General features: G+C 39.0%; 1 protein-coding gene across 3 annotated transcripts in view; it reads right to left on the bottom strand.

Annotated features, from left to right (window-relative positions):
* Positions 1 to 1258: 1258 nt before the first annotated feature.
* Positions 1259 to 18453, bottom strand: part of SERAC1 (serine active site containing 1) — a 58156-nt gene continuing 40961 nt past the window's right edge. For all 3 annotated transcript variants that reach the window (XM_055390995.2, XM_031012419.3, XM_055390994.2), the window contains 7 exons: positions 12211 to 12361; positions 10829 to 10970; positions 9547 to 9641; positions 8005 to 8102; positions 6597 to 6779; positions 5260 to 5403; positions 1259 to 3233 (listed from right to left, as the gene is read on the bottom strand). In XM_055390995.2, the coding sequence (XP_055246970.1) occupies positions 3097 to 3233; positions 5260 to 5403; positions 6597 to 6779; positions 8005 to 8102; positions 9547 to 9641; positions 10829 to 10970; positions 12211 to 12361 (950 nt within the window). In that variant the 3' untranslated portion in view covers positions 1259 to 3096. The remainder of the gene's footprint in view (positions 3234 to 5259; positions 5404 to 6596; positions 6780 to 8004; positions 8103 to 9546; positions 9642 to 10828; positions 10971 to 12210; positions 12362 to 18453) is intronic.

The following is an 18453-nucleotide window of genomic DNA, read 5'->3' on the forward strand; positions in this document are numbered from 1 at the left end:
GAGATCTCAGCTCACTGCAACCTCCGCCTCCTGGAGTCAAGCAATTCCCCTGCCTCAGCCTCCTGAGTAGCTGGGATTACAGGTGCGTGCCACCACACCTATTTTTTTTTTTTTTTTTTTTTTTTTTTTGTATTTTAGTAGAGACGGAGTTTCAACACGTTGGTCAGGATGGTCTCGATCTCCTGACCTTATGATCCACCCACCTTCGCCTCCCAAAGTGCTGGGATTACAGGCGTGAGCCACCACACCCAGCCCCATTTCTATTCTTTAATTTGCTGTTTCTATTTCTGTAATTGTGCTGATTTGATTTTCAAGTGCCTTCCACCTTTTCCTTCATCACTTTGCTGTTCAGGGATTATATTTTCTTTTAGAATTGCACCTTCAGCCATCATTTTATACAGATGCTCCTTGATTCACGACAGGGCTGCAACCCCATAAACCCATTGTAAGTCAAAAATGCATTTAACAATCTGATAAACCCATTGTGAACTCAAAAAATTGTGAGTTGAACCATCGTTAAGCTGGGGACCATCTGTACTTGTTTATTTTGCTTTACTGTGTTGCTTATGTGCTATACCATTTCTTTTAATCTTGCTTGTGTATAATAAATTTTATCCAGACTATTCTAATTTAGTTAGGAATACATTGGATATCTCTTCCACATCTTATTTTTAAAGCACGGCTGTATTAGTTCTATTAAAAATTTAAGAAACAGGGTTTCCATTCCATACTCTGAATTAATGAACAGTTGTTTTAACTGTGGTTTATCTGCCATGGTTCACAGAAAGCAGAACAAGAAAATTTACTAAACAGGGCCAGGTGTGGTGGCTCACGCCTGTAATCCCAGCACTATGGGAGGCCGAGGCAGGCAGATCACAAGGTCCAGAGATCGAGACCATCCTGGCCAACATGGTGAAACCCCGTTTCTACTAAAAATACAAAAATTAGCTGGGCATGGTGGCGCGTGGCTGTATTCCCAGCTACTCAGGAGGCTGAGGCAGGAGAATCGCTTGAACCTGGGGAGGTGGAGGTTGCAGTGAGCCGAGATCGTGCCACTGCACTCCAGCCTGGTGACAGAGCGAGACTCTATCTCAAAAAAAAAAAGAAAAAGAAAAAATGTACTAAACATATCTACCCCTTCTCCCCATGTTATCACATCGGGTAGTACATTCGTTGTTAGCAACTGTCATATTTGCTATATCTACTACAGCAATAAATAAGTGGGTTTTGCTAGGTTGTTGTACAATGAAACAATTAATTGTTGATATCGAGTTTATTGATGAGCCATTTACCTTCAGATGCCATACTCCAGTTTTAGCTTTGACTATCTCATTCTACAAAAGTTCACCATCTTCAAAATTTAAGCATAGACTTACCATTTGACTAGCAATTCCACCCAAGAGAATCAAAAACATCTATCCACACATAAATTTGTACACAAATGATCATGGTAGCATTATTTATCGTAGACAAAAATGAACAGAACCTAGATGTCCATCAGCTGATGAATGGATAAAGAAACATGGCATATCATACAATGGAGTAATTTCGGCCATAAAAAGAAATGAAGTACTGATACATGCTATATCATGAATGAACCTTGAAAACATGCTAATAGAAGGAAGAAGGCAGAGAGGGCCACATATTGTATGATTCCATTTACATAAAATTCCCAAATCCATAGAGACAGAAAACAGACTAGTGTTTACCGCAGGCTTGGGAAAGCAGAGGTGGGAACTGACTGCTCATGGGTACGGGGTTCTTTTGGGGATGATGAAATAGCCTGAAATTAAATAGCAATGATGTTGCACAACTCAGTGAACTATACTAAAAACCAATGAATTGAGCCTGGGAACAATGGCTCTGGCCTATAATCACAGCATTTTGGGAGGGTGGCTTGAGATCAGGAGTTTGAGACCTGGGCAACACAGTGAGACCCTGTCTCTACAAAAAAGTATTTATTTATTTTTTAATTACCCAAGTGTGGTGGCATGTGCCTGTAGTCCTAGCTGCTTGGGAGGCTGAAGCAAAAGGATCTCTTGAGCCCAGGAGTTTGAGGTTACAATGAGCTATGATCATGCCACTGCACTCCAGCTTGGGCAACAGAGTCAGACCCTGTCTCCAAACAAAACAAAACAAAAATGAATTGTACAATTTAAAAGGGTGAATCTTATGGTATGTAAATTATATCTCAATAATGCTGTTACTCTAAAGAAAAAAAGGTCATCGACATGATTATCTACTTCTTACATGCTATAGAGGTCAATTAATACCACTTCCAAATGAGCAAGGAAAAAGAAAGGTTTATTTAGCCAAAGAGAATCTGAGAATCTTGATACTAAGAATTGCTAATTCATATAATGGCTTAGAATAGTTTTATTTCATACTGTGATCAATAATGGATTAGCTACTTTATCCTTATCTAGGACAAATTCCAAGCATAGGCAGCTACAGTCTGAAAAGAATTATTATAAGCTAGAATTTTTCTAAGAAAAAGATTTGTTCTCAGGAATACGAAAATAGATACAAGGAACTGACCCAGACATGACAATAAGTCTAACAAAGTTAACACTAGTAATAATGTGTCAGATAAAAGGTAGAACTGAGCTAAAAACTCAAACTTTAAAAATGTACGGCAAATCAATACCCAAAAGTAAAAGAGTCTTGAATGTTCTAGTTCATTCTTCTCTCCATTTTAGGTACTCTCTTAATGGCATTTTTATGGTAAGTTGAGTTACCTCAGAACCTGCCGTGCCCCTCCTGGATGCACCAGGAAAGTCACAGATGGGAAAGGACACTCTCTCACAGCAGCTTTGCTCCAGTCACCAGGCCCAACACTGCGAACCATAAAGCAGCACACAGGGACTTCTTTACGCCAAAGGGGCCCAATCCAGCCCTTCCTTCTGTGCCTGCCACTTCCGGGTTGGTGCTTTACAGCGCTTGAAGGGAGAACAATGTTCTGTAGTCTGCAACACACTCCAGGCCATGTTGACGCTATGATCACTATGTTTGCATGATTGCTTAGAGCTTAAAAGAAGAAACAACACCAAGTTTCTTGCACTGAATTCACATATGAAAACTGGAAGAGCACAACTGTTAGTTTTCAAGGTCTTTGGCTAAAGCTTCACGGATGAATTGTAAAGTACGCTGGTACAAAAAAGCATCCTTTTTCTTTGGCTTACAAATGTTCAAATGGTTAACATCCACAGGAATTAGATCTCCAATGCCTAAATCTGAAGAAAATAAAAAAGTCAATAAACCTAAGTAAAAATATAAGCTTTCCCCTTGACAATACTGAAAGAGGCCAAATGGGTAGTTCTAGACATTGCTTTGGTTGTAACAAGGGACTCTTAAAAGATAAAGGAACCTGAAGTTTGACTGCAGCTAAACTACATTTGATGAAACATGCAGGAAGGGATTCTCAGTCAGTATAACCATAGTTTTATGCTTTCCATAAACTTTTCGTATGTGTTCTGGCCTACTTCCTTATTTCAGAGCAAGCAGAGACTGAGCACTAGCATATTCAAAACCTTCTTACACCTGCAGGTTATTACTAAGTTACTTCAGAGTTTCTATTATAAACTTCCTTTCTCCTGGTGAAATGAATGGGAATGTCTCACATGGGATCCATTCTATACCTAAATCCCAATGATCACTTTCAGGGTAAAAATGATTTAGTGCTTGAGATATTTTGGTCTAACAAAGTCCCCTTGCACGGAAGTGATAAGAGGTACTAGTGAGGCCACCTAGGTAAGGAATGCAGGTGGTGGTTATGAAGGAAGAAAAGCCTCTTTGTGACAGAATTAGGGCAAGGCTATGCCACTCCAAGCAGCTGGTCCACGATATTAACTTTGCTTTTGGGCGAGGCACAGTGGCTCACACCAGTAATCCCAGCACTTTGGGAGGCCAACGCAGGAGGACTGCTTGAGGCCAGGAATTTGAGACCAGCCTGGGCAACACAGCAAGACCCCAGCTATACAAAAAATTTAAAAATTAGGTGTGGTGGTGTGCGCCTGTGGTCCCAGCTACTCAGGAGGCTGAAGTGGGAGGATCGCTTGAGCCCAGGAGTTCGAGGCTGCAATGAGCTATGATTGTACCACAGAACTCCAGCCTGGATGACAAAGTGAGACCCTGTCTCTTAAAAACAAAAAACTATGCTGCTGCTTCAAGCTTCCAAAGTCCTTTTTAAAAACATCTGGCAGCTGTTCTTTGGAACTCTTCAAGTTCTTCAACTACAAAATAGTAACTCCTCAACCTACAGCATATTACTTTAAGGTAAAATTTTTCAGTTCTACTACACAGTATGACATTTTTCATTTTAGGTAGATAGCATATAATGAAATTAGGACAAAACTCATTATGTAGACAAAAGAACCATCTGGCAAGCACTCCAGATGCATGCTGTCCCTAGCCTGAAGGGCCCACAATGTGGCTGGCTACCACCAGAACAGCACCTAAGCCAGCCTCAGAGGCAGTAAGAAAGGGGTTCCCAGAGATAACAGGCAAGCTGAAGACACGGCCAGGTGAGGCAAAAGCAGTTCAGGTGGTGAAATGTACAGGGTATCTAGTATGTACAGAGTAACAGAGGAGTCTATGAAGAGAGTTAAGATTTGGGCTCCCCCCTCAAAGAATCTATAATACATTATATGACACTAGAGAGCGGGCACTGGCCATTTCCCTCAACCCCAGGATCATGAAGAGATTGTAGTTCAACACTAGTTTTTCCCATTGGAATATTTCTGGAGCTTTACTATTCCCCATGGATCTTCTATTTACGAAAGCTTCCACACTTTTAGATGATTTTCTTAAGGGTTCTGCATGTAAACATAAGTCTAAGTCTATTAAATAAATGCCCCTTTTGATCTAGCTGATAGAAGAGCTTTCTTTCTTTACTGCAAAAGAGTTCACTGTTGATGCCTAACTTAGAGTTAGCCAATTAACCCTTCTCATCTAATCAGTTACATAAAGGGCAGGGAGAGGTAATACCCGGGTTATATGTTTACAGAGAAATTTTAATCTATTGCTGAAAAGAATAAATCAAATCTAGATCTTCATAAACTATCTCTTAAAACTGAGAACCTGGATATAAAAATTGCTGTTTACAAGTAAAAATCTATTGCTGAAAAGAATAAATCAAATCTAGATCTTCATAAACTATCTCTTAAAACTGAGAACCTGGATATAAAAATTGCTGTTTACAAGTAAATGCTAGGTATAATTAAGCATCTAACAGCCAACAAGTTTCAAAAGAGTGAATACCTGCTGATTCCACAGGTACCACATGGAGCTTAATCATGCTGCCAATGTAGGTTGGTAGTGTTTCCACAAAATTCAGCACCTGGAAGTTTTTGTCTTTAGCAAACTCCAGAAAGTCATCTTGTAGTGTTTTAAGTGCAGGAGAATCTGTAAAATTATACAGAACAAGACTGTGACAAGTTGTTTACCCAATTCATAATAAAATGCATTAATCTTTCAAATTTAGAGAGGACATTAGAATTCTGATTCAAGACGGTGGCTTGAGTACACGTTTATTTTCTCCCCTGCCAAGAAGCCATTAAGATTCAAGGAAAAAGCTAAAACCAAGAATCGACAGGACAGTCAGCAGCAGGAGAGGGTTTATCACATTACTGGGGGCAGGAAGCAGTTCCCAGGGCAGTCTGGTGTGTGGGACCACAGGGGTCCTCCAGTGTGATGATGGCACCACTACGCCCACCCCAAAGCCCAGCCTCCCACCAACAAAGCCTGTCTACAATCACAGAATGCCTGTCCCTTCCCATCCCTCACCCTCACATATGAAAGAGCAACCAAGAGGCACCAGATAGGCCTATGACCTAAAAGAGATGGATCAGATAAGCAAACAGAAAAGCTGGCCACAGAAAAAAAAAAAAAGCTAGATGAGGAATAGAAGGGAACTCACAAACCTTCTACTTAGGATCTTTAGAATTATTTGAAAAGATAAAGGAGCCACAAAACAAGAAGAGGACATGAGTGCAGAACCACCAGGGCACAGGAAAGAAGGCATGTACGGAAAACACAATCTGACTCCACGAAAGGAAAGTCCAACAGAAGAAGAAATCAACAGATTCTCCATAAACTAGAACAAAGAGAAAATAGGAGCAAAAAGACACCTGGTATATTTAGGCTCGAGCCAGGGAATCCAAATTCTGATTAACAGGTGTTCCAGAGAGAAAACTGCTTATCAAACCAAATAGAGTACTTTAAAATTAATACTAACAATCTCAAAGTTTCATTTACATTTTAACAGTTGATGATTCTCCACTCATGGGGGAAAAAAGCCATTTATTGGTAATTTGGAATAATACTTAAAAGCAAAACATTATGTGATTTTTCTAATTTTAAGTATTTAAGATAATATTAAAATTATTGCAATGCTTGAGTAAATAATGGCTTAACAAAATGAGAAGTTATCAAAGAAAAATCAAGCCCAACCCAAAATTTCCATGAATAGTCTAAACACAATTATATACAAATTATAAAATGAGATAGATAATATATTCAAGGAAGAAACTTTTTCTTCTTCTCTGTATAACTGATGTTAATATAACCCCAATTTCCTTTATGACAGAAAGTATTACCCTTGCTGAGTTCTTTGACTTCCAACGAGGGGAAGAGAAGATAGCGAATATTAACAGAGTATTCAGCCAAACGTGATCCATGATGAGGGACACTATAAAAAATTATTCCTCTGGTATTGTTGATAACAGTACTCATTTCTGGCTTCGTAGAGGCTTCCAACAGCATCTTTTTGACAAGAAGACCTAGCCACAGACAAGGAAAAAAAACAATGCATAAGCTATTTTCCTTCCCTTTATTACTGTAAAAAAAGAAAAGGCCAAACAAGAAATACATAAAAAGAGATGCTTTCTTTTAAAAAAATGGTTTAAACAATTCTCTGTACAGTAGTATAAGAAATAAGGCCTTAAAACACTTAATAATACTCCTGATCCTTATAGTGCAAGCCTACAAACAGGTAAGATTCTAGAAACTCATTTGTAGGGCAGAGCCTCGTCTCACAGGATCTACTGTCCCACTGCAGGAACATGAGGTATGCCCAGCTGGGAGCTCCCTCAGGACATGAGCGTGGTGTGGCTGGTCTCTCAGCCTGCCATGGCAGCCCGCTGATGACCACACTGTCAGGACGGTGCTACTATTCCACAGCACACAGTCCCCCATGGAGAACACAGCTTTCATGGGAACTGGAACTGTTCCTCTGGAGGCACCTTTTCTTCCATCCCCCTGCCCCGGCTTTGGAACCGATAATGAAACACAAAGATCTAAAAGATGATGACAGTAGGTCTTTGAGGACATGAAGGGCTACACCCACCTTTGTCTCAGCAAAAATCCCCACCTCAGAGGCAATCCTGAGTGCTTCATCAGATAAACTAGGCCACGGGCTGCAGAAAGGCCTTCTGCAAGGTGGGTGGTGAAAATTTCAAAGTGGACTGGGGGAGTCGCACACAGGGGAGGCCATTCCATAAGCAACCATTAGGACCCCAAGAACAGACACTTGATCACACCTGCACCTCAGCAGCTCTGGGCCTGGTGTGAGCAGGCACCCAGAGTCTGGGACTGTGGGCACTAAAGCGACCGTAGACTCTGCAATGGTGAGGGGGAGCAGGAAGAATAAAGGGGGCACCCCAGGGCCACCCAAGAATGCTGAGGCATGTTGACGAGGTGGGTGTATATGAAACGGGCTGCTTCCCATGTTTATTCGTTACCGCTATCTGAAAGCACTACGCTGTCAAACCCATATCCCTCTTAGATGATTTGTAACAGGTTGCCCCTTTCTAGAGAAAGGAACAGCATGGAAGAAGAGTAGTAATTTTAAAAGTCCTAGCCATAGCTACACAGATTAATTTAGCAGGGGGGTAAGGGAGCCGCTATTAAGTAAAATGGAAAGATAGATAAAATAACTTTAGGTTGGCCACGGTGGCTGAAAATAACATCACAATGGCCACTTCACAAAGTTGAAGCCACACTTACCTCCCATGCTATGTGATATCCAAACCACTGGCCTATCCCCAACACCAGCAGCTCTGAGCTTCCTAAGAAGTTCGTTGCTTCTGAATGCAATGGACTTTCTGAACAAAACAAAAACAGCAGGCATGACACAAGGCTATTGATCCCCTCAATTTGCTGTCTAATTTTTAGAGTTAAGAACTTTAGTCTACAGGACCAATGCTACATACTACATTTAGAGTAAGAAATACCCCCATTCTCTCTGCTTAATATAAAATACCCCTATTCTCTCTTATTGAACTCCTGGCCTCAAGGAATCCTCCCACCTCGGCCTCCCAAAGCACTAGGATTATAGGCATGGGCCCCCATGCCTGGTACCTCTCTGCTCAATTCCTGAAATTGTTAATTCTCTATTTGTAACTTATTAACATTGGCCTAATTAGGAATATCTAAGCCCAGAACAGGCCATTCATTTACTGCATGAACATTGTTGGAGCACCTGTGTCAGGCAATTTTTTCAGGTCAAACTTGGGTCTCCCTGCAACTGCCCTCCAACACTTAGGATGTGGATGTCCTTTTTCATCCAAGGCCTGACAATGAAAGTATCACCAAAGACTGTGGTCTCTCTACTGGTAGTTAAGCTGCAAAAATATTAAACTTTCATAATTTTGGTTTATTCTTTAGAAATACTAGGATGCTATTTAGAAAAACTAGAATGAGTCAAGTTTATTAGCACTTATTCCTTCCAATGCATGCTTTTATAACTAGCATAAACAGGATGCTAATAGAATCAGAATTCGAAATAAGTAATTTTTAAACTAAAGAGGAACTTCAAAACTATCTAGTCTGGTAGTTTCAAACTGTTTATTTATAGACACATTTCTTCAAAACAAAGGTTCTCCAGAGCTCCTCTGGGTGAAATGGGGAGGGAGACCTGGGGTCTTGCCTGCTCACCTTGACACCCTTCTTGGGCACCTACGGGAGGTTCATTCAGCAAGCAGTTTGGTAACACTGATTTAGAGCAACTCTCTCAATCTGTAGACAAAGCTTCCCAGAAAAGTTAACTGACTGGTCTAAGACTGCACAGCAAATCAAAGGTAGGATCCGGCTACTCTCAGTCCAGTAACTCTGAAATCCAGCACTCCTTCCCAGGTATACAACTGGCACAGATGACATACAAGGGAAATAGCAGCTGATATTTCTCAGCATCTTTCTCTTTGCTTCCTTTAGCCAGTATGATTGTGGACACAAGAACAAAAAAAACATCACTTTTACTTCTGATAGAAAAGGAGACTGCTAGAGAATCCACGATCCTTCACTATTAGAACAGTTGTAAATAAACCATGTTAGGAGCCCACCATTGGTGATATACCTAAGCCTTCTACTATTCCACTGCTTATTGACAGCAAACTCCTTCTAGAAGGAGGACAAAAAAGATTAGGTTTGTTCTTCATAAGAAAATCCTGTCTGTGGCATCAGAAAATTAAAATCACTTCCCATCCAAGAGGCCCTAAACTTGGGCCTGAATTCTTCCCTGTCCTCCTGGTCTAAAGTCGCCTCTGTTACCTTTCCATAGGGCACCTTGCTCTCCAGTCGCTGAGGCTGGTGTCATACTCCACAGATATAATTCGGAGAGCAGGACAGTCTTTTGCTAACCATGTCTAAGTAAAATAAAACATATGTGAGAACAAGTATGAATCTTCACCACTGCAATTACTGCCTAGTAAATCAAATTTATAACTAAAGGCCTCTTGCACTATAATTAAAGATAGCACTGGAATAAGGTTTGAAGGTACTGTAAAAACAATTCCAGCACTTTATCTTTTCAAGTCTCTGGTCTCGAAGTGGTACCAGTATTTATAGCATAAGGCCAATGAAGGTTTCAAGAGAATATTTTCCATTTTAAGCTGCTATAGCCAAAAGCAAGGCCTGTTTTAAAGTCTAGATCAAGTTGGCTTTTTGAAAGAATTTAGTAGAATGCTATAATCTCAGGACAGATGGCATAGTCTGACAGATTTTGGATCTGAGAATTCAGAGACACTAATAATAATGGTCACAGTTCTATCTCTGTATACCCTAGGTCTATCATCATCTCTGTACTTCAGTGCCACCAGAAAGTGCAAATCATTCTTCTACTTGATAAGCCTTTGTGAAGGAGAATAAGGAGTAATGGAACAATGCCCTAAAAACTATTCACACGTATATGCAGCATCACTTTTAAATGAGCTTTAGATAAATTCCATTCAATGAATTCATTCCAGAATTAAGGTTCTTTGGGAGAAATAGTATCAAAGAAATGTAAAGTATTAATTAGCCAGGCATGCTGGCATGTGCCTGTGGTCCCAGCTACTCAGGAGGCTGAGGGGGAATGACTGTTTGAGCCTGGGAGGTTGAGACTGCAGTGCGCTAGGATCGCACCACTGCACTCCAGTCTGGGTGACAAAATGAGACCCTCATCTCAAAAAAAAAAAAAAAAAAAAGAAGGAAAGAAATGCAAAGTATAATTACTTCTTCAAAGACTTTCTATTTTTGTAATTATTAAGGTCATAGAATTAGGTAACTAAATGTTAAGTATTGTTATTTTTGTATTATATTACAACAAAAGTGAACTATTACTGGCTCTTGCCCCTATTTTTTACTGAATAGAATATTTTTTGAGTCATACACTGCACCCCAAATGGAAATTATACAACATAGGGTGACAAGCCCAGTTGTTGTCATAACATACTACAAATCTCCCTAAGGGAAAGAAGAACTGCATGGAAAAAAAATCCCAGAACAAAGAGAAAAACAAGCAAGCCACAATCAGGGCCCCAGCAACCAGGGCCAGAGTCAGTGGCTCCCTTACCTTGGGCCAGCATGTCGTATATCTGTCTTCATCCTCCATAGGTTTTTCAATTACAGCCTGCTCACTGTCCTGCTGGCGCCATGTTTTGAATGCTGCTCCCATAAGGCCATGAATAAAAAGGACATCTGCTTTAATGGGCTGACTAATAGGGGAAAGAGTTTTAAAAAGAAGCAGAATAAATGCATTACTGCTTTGGTAAGAATCTACACAGCATTCTCTGTGGATGGTGCTTTAGCAGGCTTATGTGACATAAAACTGAATTAAAGCAAGCTCTATAAGCACAGGTTTGCTGGGAAAACCTAGAAGGAGCTTTGGCAAAGACATACATGGAGCATGTTCACTATTTTCTAAAAATGGAGACTATTCTAGTCAGGCAGACCAACCACAATCAATTGTAATGAGCTTAGCAATCAATCAACTGACAGATGTCAGAGATTACCCTCTAAAGACTTCCATTTGAGAATATTCTACAAATCAATAGAAGTATTTAAGAAATTAAAGAAGAACGTGCTAATAACAGTTACAAAGTCAGTATATATAAAAGAGATTTTCAAAAATGTGTTAGGGAAACTAATACTTATAAAATGAGATTTCAAAGTAACATTCACTCATTGCATATGACGCATTAAAAATTGTAGACAGAATGTTAGTTGCAAGCTATTTACAGTACACATACAATTATGCAATGCACATATATAACCATAATATTTTATTTACAAATTGTAATTAACCAGGTAATCCACTTTTTAATTTAAAAGTTTTTGCTATTTTCTGAGGTATTTTTTGTAAAGTGCCCTAAGAAAACCAAGAAATATGTTATTTTTTCAGTGTGGTCCCTTCTATATTTATTGTCTTAGCAATTATACAACTAGATACAATGACCACAAATAACCTTAAGAAGGGGCATGAGTCAAACTTATTACAACTTATTCCTTCTAATGCATCCTTTTATAACTAGCATAAACTTTCTCCAGTCCCTTGAGTTCTAGGCCCAGGCTAATTTGGTTGCCACATAAGACAATGTCTTAAGCTGACTTCTACAATCCAAATCAGTTATTAACTCAGATCTAAGTGAAAATGCCTTGAACCAAAGGAGATATGTATTACAAAGTTTAAGTGTGACGCATTATCAAATGTGAATGCCACCTAACTGAAGGGAAGCCCTTTGTAAAATAACCATGACAATTTAGCTAGTTCACATACTTTTCATGACAACCTCCAATTCTTTTGTGGTTACTATAGACAAATTATTTTAGTAAATAAGATATTTGACTTATAAGTTATTTAACTTATCTGAATTATGCAGAAATAAGTTAAAAATTTGAGGCCTCTAGGCTTCACATTTCCAAAGGGGACACAGCAACTCTCTTCTGCTTCCTTACCTTGTTCGATACTGGGGATGCAGCACATACACGCCATCCTGATATTTTTCTTGCACAGTTTCCCGGTCTAGATTTGCCAGGATTCTGGCAGCGTGTGAGGACTCCATAATGTGGGGAGATTTCATTGCTTCTGCCATGATGGAAACCCAGCCTGGTGAAAAGTACACATATCCTAAATACTGATGCGAATCCATCGCAGACCACAGAGAGAGAGAGGTTTCAAACTGAATATGATGGGAGAAAGGCAAACCTTGCATGTCTGTCCTTGGCGGAGAAGTCTGACTATTCCAACCCCATTCTGCCCTACGATCCTCTGAGACCTGTGGCACAATACCATCCACATACCCCCTTAAGGGACCTCAAAGAAGGAAAGAGGGGTTGAAGAGCCATTTTCTTTATTTAGAAAACCTAACACTAATAGCAATTATAGAGGTGTTCATAGCAATTATAGAGGTGTTCACAAAAGTGAACAAAATACCATGATGTTTTGCTTTTAACAAGAATTATGAAACTCAGTGCGTTAATACTAGTTATTTCATCCTAACCAGCAATCAGTAATACCCTTTCATACAAATGAGGAAATTATTTCTTAACAATGAATTTGAGACACAAAACTCTTGTAGAATCTGGAGATCAGGAAGGAAAAAACATTTTTTAAAGGGAGGCAAACAGAAAATGTGTGGATAATACTATCTACGGTATGATTTCTTTTTTTTAATGTTTTTGTTTTTAAAACTTTATATACATAAATATAAAAGTACATGTGCACACACATACACAAACACACAAAGATCTATACACTAAACTTATAAAGTCATTACCTTTTAGGAGAGAGATAGGGTAGAAGAGGGCTCTGTAAAAAACGTATGTTTAGCTTTTTCGCTATATCTATTTTCTGAAGTGCAGTGAAAATCTATGTATTTATTTATATAATTTATTTAATTTAAAATAAAGCAGAACATGGGCCTTGAAGTTAGACTTGGCCTCACATTTCTGCTCCCTCCTTACTTGCTCTGGAACCTCAGTCAAGTTATTTAGCAACTGAACTAGAGGAAGGTTTTAATAAACTAATGTATGTGAAAACCGTGGGCCCAGGCCCAGCAGGCATTCAATACACGACAGCTGTCCCCATGCCCTTCTCCCACTTTTCACAACAAAAGTGTTGAGTCACTGTGATGATGGGAAGCTAGCACTTAATAACCTAAAAGAAGCTTCAGACTCAGTACTTAACAATATTCAAATTTATAACTTCAGAAGATTCCTCTTCAAAATCTGTTAAAGGTTTTAAAATAATAAAATAAGAATATTTAAAAATTATATCTATAGAGATAGACAAGTATGTTATTGGTATATATGAAAATACGGCTTTATTTTTAATGAAGTCACAAGAAAAAGCATGGTACAAGCCATCTCTGGCTTTTTTCAGTTGACAAAATATGTTCACAATGTCCGACATACTCCACCTTTGAAAAATATCAAATGCCCTTTGGAAAACTTACTTCTTTAACATTGAGCATTTTAAAATTATATAACATCTGAATGCACTCATGCAAAACACATAATAATGTTTCAGTCAACAATGAACCACAAATACTATGGTGATCCCATAAGATTATAGTACAGTATTTTTGCTGTGCCTTTTCTATGTTTAGCTGTGTTTAGATACTCAAATATTTCCCATTGTGTTACAACTGTCTACAGTGTTCAGTACAGTAACCTGCTGTATAGGTTTGGAGCCTAGGAGCAATAGGCTGTCCCATACAGCCTAGGTGTGGAATAGGCGCTACCATCCAGGTTTGTGTAAGTACACTTTGCGATGTTTGCACAGTGACAAAACTGCCTAACGATACATTCCTCAGAATGTTTCTCCACTATTAAGCAATGTATGCCTGTACATGTTAACTGTAAAAAATAATGAAATAACTAAAAGTAGCATCTAATGATGAAAGTCTTGCTTTAGTACTCCCATAATTTCCCAACTCCATTTACATCCTCAGAGTAATGAAAGGTAGAAGTTTGGTGGACACCCTTTTGAAAAATATACTCGTATATCTATAATTTAAACACATACAATGGGCCAGGCATGGTGTTTCACGCCTGTAATCCCAACACTTTGGGAGGCTGAGGCAGGCAGATCACTTGAGGTCAGGAGTTCAAGACCAGCCTGGCCAACATGTGAAACCCCATCTCTACTAAAATTACAAAATTAGCCGGGTGTGGTGGTGGGCGCCTGTAATCCCAGCGACTCAGAAGGATGAGGCGTGAGAATCACTTGAACCCAGGAGGTGGAGGTTGCAGGGAGCCAAGATAGCGCCACTGCACTCCAGCCTGGGCAACAGAGTGAGACGCTGTCTCAAAGAAAAAGAAAAATGTAGCTCTATGTGCACTTTTTGAAACCTAAATGGAATCATACTACTGTTCTGTGTCTGTACTTCAGCAATATGTCTTGGAGAGCTCTCTATATATATCAACTTCATTCCTGTGAACTATAGTATTACGTCACATGAGTACGCCATTGTTTAACCACTATTCATTCCTATTGGCAGACATTTAGGTTGCTCCAACTTTTGTAAATCTGAAGGCAAAAATATGCAGATCTGATACTAAGATTGATACAAAATATATAAAAACAGGGAAAGACACAGGATGCCTAAAGAGAAAAAAACACAGGGCAAGGTAGCAGAATTCAAATTGGAGTACTGAGAAGTAATGAAGGCTGAGCAAAAAGAAGGTATATGTAGGTAACTCTTTCAGAAGTTTAGCTATAACAGGGAGGACAGGATGTTATAGGGAATGCAGATTATGTTTTTCACATCTTCCTCCAATGTATGTGATCAGAGGGTCCAGCTATGAGGCAGCAGCTGACCATGAGACCAGAAAAAAGTATACATTCCTGAGACTGTGAAAGGAGACAGGCCCAAACATGGCTGGAGGGCTTATAAAAGAGGTGTCTCTTTTCCTATTACCAAGAAAAGGAAAGAACAGGGTTTGGTTTTTGTTAGTGAGAAAATTCCTTTTAGGGCTTCAATTGTCTCAGTAAAGTAGGAGGAGAAGTCATCCTCTGAGAGGAAGGAATATGTGGAAGGTTTAAGGAACACGTAGGTTTACAACAGTCATTGCTAAGAATGTTAAGGTAGTTGATTGGAGAAACATAATTGCTGAGTAATATTGAAGGTTCTTTGATTTGTGATCTCATAAGCATGCTGACAACCAATCTGCAATGACTCCATGTTCAGCCACAGAGTAAGCAGGTAGTAGGTTTCATCAAGGTCTTGACCAAGAGACTGCTAACAGCATCAAAGGGAAAGGGAGTTGTAGGTACTGGCAAAAATATTACTGAAATAACAGACCATGGAATATAAGCTGGGTTCAGGGAGGAAGTAAAGAATAAAAAGAGTGATGGATTGGGAGAGGATAAAGGGGTCTGTGGATAGAAGATTTCAATAGAGAAGAAAACCAGTCCTTATGGGGTAGATGCAAAAACAAGCTTGAATGAAAGAAGGATGTGCTCAGGGCTGATTTTTAGGTGAAGTGGTTTCAGGCAGTGATTAGGTTCAATGTATGACTTAGGAGTAGAGTACTAGACAACTCAGGAGCAGAGCAGGAAATCAATGAAGATGAGAAGGTCATGGAATTGAGGCCAAGGTGGTGAGTGGGCTATCCAGGAGATAAGAGGACTGAAGACTTGGGGTAGACCCAGGTTTCAGAGAAGAGTCATTTTTTTTTCTATAATAAGATACTGATTTGATCAGGTCTTTGTCCTGCTTTGAATCCCTTAGTCTCCACCTCATCAATGAACCTGTAGATAGGTCAATAGAAATCATCCAAAGTAAAGCACAGAGGAAAAAATTTAAACATAATGAATAGAATCTCAATAACCTGCAGGACAGAAAAAAGAGATCTAATATACATAACAGAAGTTCCAGAAAAAGAAAAGAATAAAAAAGGACAAAAGAATAAATATTGGATGATATCCTGGCAGGAAAGTTTCTACATTTGATCAAAAACACCAACCCATCAATACAATGTATTGTATTCTTGAAAATTGCTGACAGAATAGATTTTAAATGTTCTCACCACAAAAAAATGATATGTATGAGGTAATGCATATGTTAATTCTCTCAGTTCAGTGGAGCCCAAGCAGGATAAATATGACACCTAGGCATTTCAGAGTCAAAAATCAAACAGAAAGATCTTAAAAGAAGCCAGAGAAAAAAAGATATTACGTATAAGAGAACAAAAGTGGGAATTCAAAGAGACTTCTCATCAGACAATGGATTCCAGAAGAGAGTGGAATGACATTTTAGAAATGCTGGAAAACACACACACACACACACACACCCACACTCAACAAAGAATACTTAATCCAGGGAAGATACCTTTTCCTGGACATAAAATAAAGGCAAATTAAAGACATTTTCAAATAATGAGGTGAGAGAATTTGTTGCCAGTGGACCCAATACACAAGAAATACTAAAGGAAAGTCTTTAGGCTGAAGAGAAATATTATCAGATGTAAATCCATATATACAGAAAAAAGGGAGAGCACTGGAGATTATAAATATGCAAACAAAAAAGATTTTTGATTTCTTATATTCTTTAAATGTCACGACTGTTCCTATGGTTTCAATGTGTCCCCTCCAAAATTCAAGTGTTGCCAATGTGACAGTATGAAGAGGTGAGCCTTTAAGAGGTGACTGGGCCATCAGTGTTCCTCCCACATTAATAGAATTAATTCATGTTTGAAGTGATTGCTATCCCAACCGCCCTGACTTGATCACTACACATTGTATGCTTGTATCAAAATATCACTACATATTTACATCCTCATAAATGTGTACAACTATCATGTACATAAAATTTTAAATTTAAAAATTTTTAAATAAAAAAATAAAAGAGGCTTCATGCAACATGCAGGCTAGCTTGCCCTTCAGTCTTCTGCCATGTGACGATAAAACAATGAGGCCCTCACAAGACACCAATGGCCAGAACCTTGATCTTGAACTTCCCAGCCTCCAGAACTGAGAGACAATAAATCTGTTATTTATAAATTACCCAGCCTCCAACATACAGCCTCAGGTTACAGCAGCACAAAATGAACTAAAGCAACTATTATAAATAACAACAATGTAACCAGGCACAGTGGCCCAAACACATACTCCCAGCTACTCGTGAGGCTAAGGTAGGAAGATCGCTTGAGCCTAGGAGTTTGAGGACAGCCTGGGCAACACAGCAAGACCCTGTCTCAAAAAATAATAATAACAATGATAATGTATTGTGAAGTCTATAAATAAGAGTAAAACATATTACAACAATACCACAAAGAATGGCAGGGGATGTGAACTGAATTATGGGGTTGTAAGGATCTTACATCATATGAAATGGCATAATCTTAATTCAAAGTAGGCTATAAGGATACAACCATTAAACACACAAACACAGTATAAAAAGCTAAAAGAGGAGAAACAACAGAATTTAAAAACAAACACTCAAGTAATACAAGAAGTCAGAAAAAAGAAGAAAAAGAGGGACAAATAGCAAAGAGCAAGATGACCAACATAACCAAACGATATCAATAATTACATTAGTAAGTGTTGAAAGTATATCTTCCATCCCACAGCACACATATATGTGTACATATACATTTACACATATTTGTGTATGTATGTATAGCTATATATATATGTGTGTATGTATTATCCAGCTCTTTCTAGTGAAAGAGGCAAGAAGCAAAGACACCCCAGGAGCAATATGCACTCCTATCATTTAGACCTTGGTCTCTAAGAATCATTCTCCACTAAAAGTATAGAGGTTTCTTCAGAGAAATGAACCTAAAATATCTTGTTATACCAGGAAATAAGAAATGCCTCCCCAAAATAATGTGGGCATATCATAAAGGACATGGGCCAGTTTGCTGGGGCTCCCATTAGTCAAAGCTGGAACAATTTGGCACCAAATTATTAAGTACAGCAATAAATTATAAACTTTTAAAAATAGGAATTCATGTACCTGTCCATAGAAGGGAGGGAGGAGATGGAGGGAGGGAGGAGGGAAAGAGAAGGACTCTTGCTTCCAGTAGAATGCCAAATGCTAAAAAGTAACTGCAGAGGGTGTGCTGGAGCTAGAAAATCATTTTAAAACCATTATGGTAAAGACTAGATCGGGCAGGAACTGTCAGAGGATAGAAAGCAGGATATTTGCTTGGTCTTAAAGTATCTCCCCACAGCTGGTTTACTTGCAAGAG

Source organism: Gorilla gorilla, chromosome 5 (genome assembly GCF_029281585.2).
Source record: "Gorilla gorilla gorilla isolate KB3781 chromosome 5, NHGRI_mGorGor1-v2.1_pri, whole genome shotgun sequence".
Lineage (NCBI taxonomy): Eukaryota > Metazoa > Chordata > Mammalia > Primates > Hominidae > Gorilla > Gorilla gorilla.